This window comes from Triticum dicoccoides, chromosome 4B (genome assembly GCF_002162155.2).
Source record: "Triticum dicoccoides isolate Atlit2015 ecotype Zavitan chromosome 4B, WEW_v2.0, whole genome shotgun sequence".
Lineage (NCBI taxonomy): Eukaryota > Viridiplantae > Streptophyta > Magnoliopsida > Poales > Poaceae > Triticum > Triticum dicoccoides.
This window is the reverse complement of record NC_041387.1, coordinates 506,360,045-506,366,544: the sequence shown is the minus strand read 5'-3', so window position 1 is coordinate 506,366,544 and position 6,500 is coordinate 506,360,045. Positions and strand designations below refer to the sequence as shown.

At 44.7% G+C, this 6,500-nt stretch overlaps 1 protein-coding gene and 1 pseudogene across 1 annotated transcript; both read left to right on the top strand.

Moving 5' to 3' along the window:
- Positions 1–4,524, top strand: part of LOC119291135 — a 6,459-nt pseudogene extending 1,935 nt beyond the window's left edge.
- A 1,051-nt stretch (positions 4,525–5,575) lies between these two features.
- LOC119291136 (30S ribosomal protein S7, chloroplastic-like) lies at positions 5,576–6,125 on the top strand. The gene has a single exon (XM_037569848.1). It carries the CDS (start codon positions 5,598–5,600, stop codon positions 6,066–6,068), a length of 471 nt encoding a protein of 156 aa, XP_037425745.1. The 5' UTR covers positions 5,576–5,597; the 3' UTR covers positions 6,069–6,125.
- Positions 6,126–6,500: the final 375 nt, after the last annotated feature.

Genomic DNA, 6,500 nt, shown 5'->3' with positions numbered 1-6,500 from the left:
TTTCCTCCCAGCTCCCTATCACCGACAATGCATCTCCTTCAGGTTTTCCTCGACTCGAGTGCCTTCAGCACTTCATGGATGACCACACTGCAACTTTGCAGCACCAACGTAGGGAAGGCATTGTGAGTATGGGGAGTGGGTACCGGATTGCGTGACTTAGCTCTCGGGGCTCCAACGATCTAGGATCTGCGAAGGGTGGTGTCTCCATTGTCGATTGGGAGAGGTTAGTGAATTAGAGATTTTATTATGTTGCCTAGATTGTTTCGACATGCACACAAGCACATATGTTGTTTGTTGCACACATACCTTCATAAGGGACAATTTGTTTTGATGTTGCAAATGTGTTCCTTTGTTGTTGTATGTGTTGTTCACATATGTTGCTTAGGTTAGTCCTTTTTATAAATTGCAAGTATGGTAGCAAATTTTCAACGCTTGTATACATATATTTTTTGCTCTGTGGCATGTTTGAAATGCTGCATTATTCTCAAATGAGTTTTTATGGGTGTGGTGATAAACGCTGCAATGATGTTGCGTATGGGTATGATCTGCATTCCTAGATTTGCTACTTAAAGTAGGATGGTGGAGGAGGAGATCAATCGGGTGAAATATCACCCGACCGATGCTGGCATTAGCCGTTCTTTTTCTTTGCAAAATATTAATCTTTGTTGACCAACAAGTATCTATTGATACCTGAGTTAACTTTTGATCGCTAAATAAAATTGCGTGAAGTGTAACGTCGTCATATTTGAGATTTGCCAGTGATAGTAAATGAGTAGTTAACTAGCTCGTTCGCAGGCGCTTGGCCTTGGAATATTCTTTTTTTTTGCATGCATGTCAATGTAAGGTTATTAAAGGAGTTCTTCAAATTGGCGCTTAAATTATGTTGAGATAGCTAAATATTGTGTGAAGTCAAACTCTTGATATTATTGCTACTCCCTTTTCCCCCTCTACTCATCAATCTTACACCTGTGTGTCCAATGGTTACAGTTTCCAAGTCCAAGTGCGATCGCTCAAATTACCTATCAAGAGATTGTGGCAAGATCGTTCTCGTTGGTCTTATCATGGCAGGTAATTTGCTCATGCATCTTATAAGCTAATGCAAAAGTTATCAAAGCTGCATTATTATTTTTTAGATTGCTTTTTTGCATTGCCACAGTACCATCCTCAGAAATACCTCACCGGTTGAAAGTTTAGAACTGATCAAGACTGGAATAAGAAAGAAAAGCTCTATCGTAGCTACTAAAAAGAGAAGTTGTACCGGTGGCTACCATCGTGCAAAACAAATGTCACCCACTCACATAGTTTGTGCATGTTTTCAACGGGACCTACTATTTCGCGCACAGGTCGCTGGGTAGCGACCGAGCGCGCACCCCCCGTTATTTGGGCCAGCCCGTATGAGCGGCGGGCGCCCCCGTTATTTTTGTTTCTTTTTGTTATTTTCCGTTTTTTTGCTTCTATAAAAAATTTCGGGGTTTAAAATAGTTCTGAATTTCAAATAATGGTCGATATTAAAAAAAATGAATATCAAAAAATGTTTGCAAGTTTTATTGTTTTTCCTCAAATTCAAAAAACATTTGCAAGTTAGACAAATGTTGTCGAATTAAAAAAATGGTCTTGGAATTGAAAAAATGTTTCCATATTCAAAAAAGGGTTGTGATTTTGAAAAACGTTCAGGAATTCTAACAAATGTTCAGGATTTTGAATAAATTATTGCGAATTAAAAAATGATCATGATTATTTTAAATGTCCACAAAAATAAAAATAATAATAAGAAACAAAAAGTGCAAAATATTTGTGAATTTGACAAATGTTTACGAACACTTAGAAAATTGTGACGAATTCAATATGTTTTTGTGATTTAAATGAATGTTCATGACTTAAAAAAAATCACAAAATAGAAAAGATGTTCGAAAAATGAAGAAGAAAAATGAAGAAAATTAAAGAGATATGAACATTTTGAAAATGTAAAAATTAAAGAGATGATGAAATTTTTGTTCATTTTGAAATTAATGAACTAATTTTGAATTTGACCAACATTTCTTAATATGATGTTTTTTTTAAATTCATCATTTTTTTTAACTTGACGATCATTTTTTGATTTTGATGAACAAACTTTGAATTTGAAAAACTATTCAACCTTTTCTTAAAATAGATTTGAAACATGTTCCCAGATCTTACAAAATGTTTGTGAATATGGAATGAAAAAACAAAAAGAAAGGAAAACGAAAATTTAAAGTAGATTTTTTTTGGAGAAAGAGATAAAACGAAATAAAAAACAAGAAAAACTGGTTTGGGTAGTTTCCACGAGGGGAGGACCCGCGCACCAAATAGTATTCCCCGTTTCCATCCAGCTGTTTTTTTTTTGACCCGCTGTTGCGAGTACATGTTAGGCCGAGGAAAGGACCATCTTTCCAAATTTTTTTGAGAAGGACCATCTTTCCATTTATGTGGGCTCATTTGTCTCTCCGGACTGTAAATAATATTTTGGGCCATCATGCATGTGTACTGTTTAATATGATTTCTGAAGCTGACCTGTACTTTTTCTCAAAAAAAAAAGAAGCTGGGCTGTACTTCTATATTCTAGCAAAAAAGTAGCAAGGTTGGGCTGTTCGTTCATTTATGGGCTTTTAACATAGCGCAGTATCCCTTGGTTATTTAAAACGGCAAAATCACCTCAATTTTTTTAAAATGACAAATACTCTTTTGAGAATAAAATAGGTCCTCTCTGGAAGATGCTAAAAAAAGTACTCTCCGGAAATCCTACAGACATCTCAAAAGAAAAGGAAAATTTGTACAAAAGGAAAATCCTACAGACATCATGGGAAGGATTCGTTCTTATGTCTCATGAAATTTCATAATGTTCCAACATTCGCTCTAACATAATTTGCAATTTTTGCAGTCCATACAAGCTTTCTTAACTTTTCTGCAAAACTGCAGTCCTTATCGGTTTTTGATGACATTTCTGCACGTACTGCAGGAATAATTTTTGGAGCCATGGTGATGGGCATCGGCTGCGTGGTGTGCCACGTGCTGAAGCGCCGTTCCGCGTCCATCCGGTCGCAGCAGAGCACGAAGCGGCTCCTGTCGGAGGCGGACTGCACGGTGCCACTCTACTCGTACCGCGAGATCGAGCGCGCCACCAGCGGCTTCTCCGAGGACCAGCGGCTCGGCACGGGCGCCTACGGCACGGTGTACGCGGGGCGCCTCAGCGACAACCGCCTCGTCGCCGTGAAGCGGATCAAGCACCGCGACAACGCCGACGGTGGCCTGGACTCCGTCATGAACGAGGTGAAGCTGGTGTCCTCCGTGAGCCACCGCCACCTGGTCCGCCTCCTGGGCTGCTGCATCGAGCAGGGCCAGCAGATCCTGGTCTACGAGTTCATGCCCAACGGCACGCTGGCGCAGCACCTGCAGAGGGAGCGCGGCCGCCCCGCCGTGCCGTGGACGGTGCGCCTCCGCGTGGCCGCCGAGACCGCCAAGGCCATCGCGTACCTGCACTCGGAGGTGCACCCGCCCATCTACCACCGCGACATCAAATCCAGCAACATCCTGCTCGACCGCGAGTACAACTCCAAGGTGGCCGACTTCGGGCTGTCCCGGATGGGCATGACGTCCGTCGACTCGTCGCACATCTCCACCGCGCCGCAGGGCACCCCGGGCTACGTCGACCCGCAGTACCACCAGAACTTCCACCTCTCCGACAAGAGCGACGTGTACAGCTTCGGCGTGGTGCTGGTGGAGATCATCACGGCCATGAAGGTTGTCGACTTCAGCCGGGGCCCCAGCGAGGTCAACCTGGCGCAGCTCGCTGTGGAGAAGATCGGCAGGGGCTGCGTGGACGACATCGTCGACCCCTTCCTGGACCCGCACCGGGACGCGTGGACCCTCACGTCCATCCACAAGGTGGCGGAGCTGGCGTTCAGGTGCCTGGCGTTCCACAGCGAGATCAGGCCGTCCATGGCCGAGGTCGCCGACGAGCTGGAGCAGATACAGGTCAGCGGGTGGGCGCCGTCGAATGACGACGCCGCGTTCATGTCGACCACGTCGTCGCTCTGCTCGTCGGCGCCGTCGCGCGGCACGGACAAGTCGTTGGGGCCGGACAAAGGCAGGGGCGAGGCATTGTCGACGTCTGCCCCGGCGATGGCAGTGGCAGCGCGGGAAACGGAGAAGGGCGCGGCGGGGTCCTCTCCTGTGTCCGTCCAGGAGAGGTGGTTCAGCGACAGGAGCTCCCCTTCCTCCAATAGCCTGCTCGGGAATAGCAGCTCGCTTCACTGAACTGAGACACGCGGCCACTACTCCTGACATCCATTCCATCGTTGTTTAGTTTAGCTGTAAAATTTAGAGATGTACGATTTCTTCTAGTAGCTACCAAAGAAATGAAAACGCACGATTTTCTGGTCTCTTCTTGCTCTGCTCTTCCCTTCCCCTTTTCCTTTTCCTTTTGCGTTGGTTCCAAGCAATCTGTAAATGAAACCTGTATTTGTCTGCTCAGACGCCATGTTGACAAGCCATTGATTCGACCAAGTTGACGTGCAGACGGAGAGATGATTGTCTAGAACTCACTGACCAGTTCTTCCACGAAGGGTGTAGCCGGGGGAAAAGTAAACCCGGTCTCCCGGTAACATTCGGTCGCTTGGCTTACTTTTCGTGGTGATAAAAAGTTAAGACGGGGTCAATTCATTTACTCGGCCGGGGCCACGCGTACACACCGTGACATTTCCACGCAGATCCAGCACGTACACGCGCCTCGCTTCGTAGTATCCGCCACCGGAAGTGTACGACGAACGATCCATGCACTCCACAGAAATTCAGCCGTACAATCGAAATCGTTTTCCCGGCCGGCCCATGCTTGATGCTACCCACCCTGTCCCGTCCCGTGCAAGTGTGGAAAATATGTTCTTCTGGTGAAACAAACAAAAACTGACGGTCCCGAGAACAGTCGTACGCGCTGACGTGCACCCTAGCTAGGCGGCCAGGCAACATGGTTTATACATATCTCGTAAAAAAAAACATGGTTTACACATGCAGTGCAATCTCTTCACTGTAGCCAATCGTCGACGATGGGTCCATGGCAGCACATATTGATCATGCCAAAAATGAGGGCATCTATAATTGGCCTTGCATGCGACGACGCGGCCGCTGGCCGTCCGGCTTCATCTGTCCGGCGCTATCCCTCTCCCCGTCGTCGTGCTATCAAACAAGGTTGGCTTCAGTCGCGGTCCCGTATGGTTGAGGCGCGAAACCGATCGATCGACACGCGAAAGCAGAATCGAAAGCAGATTCACATGTTGGTGCACGTTTTCGCTGGCCCGGCCGCTGGTCGATCGGCACACGTCGCCGAAGCGAAATGGGAAATATAAACGTGTATATACGTTCGGTCTTGCTAATTCTCAGAGCATCTCCAATAGACACCAAAAAGACCTCCGCGCACTAAAAGTTTGTTTTTTGACGCCGAACAGCTCCAACAAAAGCTGTAGCACTAAAAGTTTTTGCCGGCAGAAGTTGTATTAAAATGAGCTAGATATACCATAATGTTTCTACTGAGAGATACCTACCTCTTTAAAGCAGCTTCTCATTCTTGAACCTCTTTCACGCTCATGTCACGTCGAGGTACTGCAGAAAAAAGAACTGCAAAATCTGATCCAATTTTTCGTAATCGATTAGTTAACATGGTGGTTAACCGTATTCTGAAAGACGGAAAAAAATCATTGGCTTATCAAATTCTCTATCGAGCCGTGAAAAAGATTCAACAAAAGACAGAAACAAATCCACTCTTGGTTTTACGTCAAGCAATACGTAGAGTAACTCCCAATATAGGAGTAAAAACAAGACGTAATAAAAAAGGATCGACGCGGAAAGTTTCAATTGAAATAGGATCTAAACAAGGAAGAGCACTTGCCATTCGTTGGTTATTAGAAGCATCCCAAAAGCGTCCGGTTCGAAATATGGCTTTCAAATTAAGTTCCGAATTAGTAGATGCTGCCAAAGGGAGTGGGGGTGCCATACGCAAAAAGGAAGCGACTCATAGAATGGCAGAGGCAAATAGAGCTCTTGCACATTTTCGTTAATCCATGAACAGAATCTATGTATGTAGACACATGGATCCGTACATCTCGATCGAAAAAGAATCAATAGAAGGAGAATCGGACGATATCTTTCTCGAAACAAACAAAAAGGAAAAGAAAGAGAAAACAAAAATCATGATCAACTAATTAGCCCTCTCGAGGGCTTGCTTAAGAATAAGAAAGAAGAATCTTATGGAAATAGCATGGAATAAGGTTTGATCCTATTCATGGGGATTCCGTAAATATCCCATTTCTAAAATCGAAACAATCGAGACTTTTCGGAGATTGGATGCAGTTACTAATTCATGATCTGCATGTAGAGAATGAAAACTTCATTCTCGACTCTACGAGAATTTTTATGAAATCGTTTCATTTGCTTCTCTTCAATGGAAGTTTCATTTTCCCAGAATGTATCCTAATTTTTGTCCTAATTCT

Coding starts and splice junctions, on each gene's coding strand:
- LOC119291136 (XM_037569848.1), top strand. CDS start 5,598: ATGTCACGTCGAGGTACTGCAGAAAAAAGAACTGCAAAATCTGATCCA.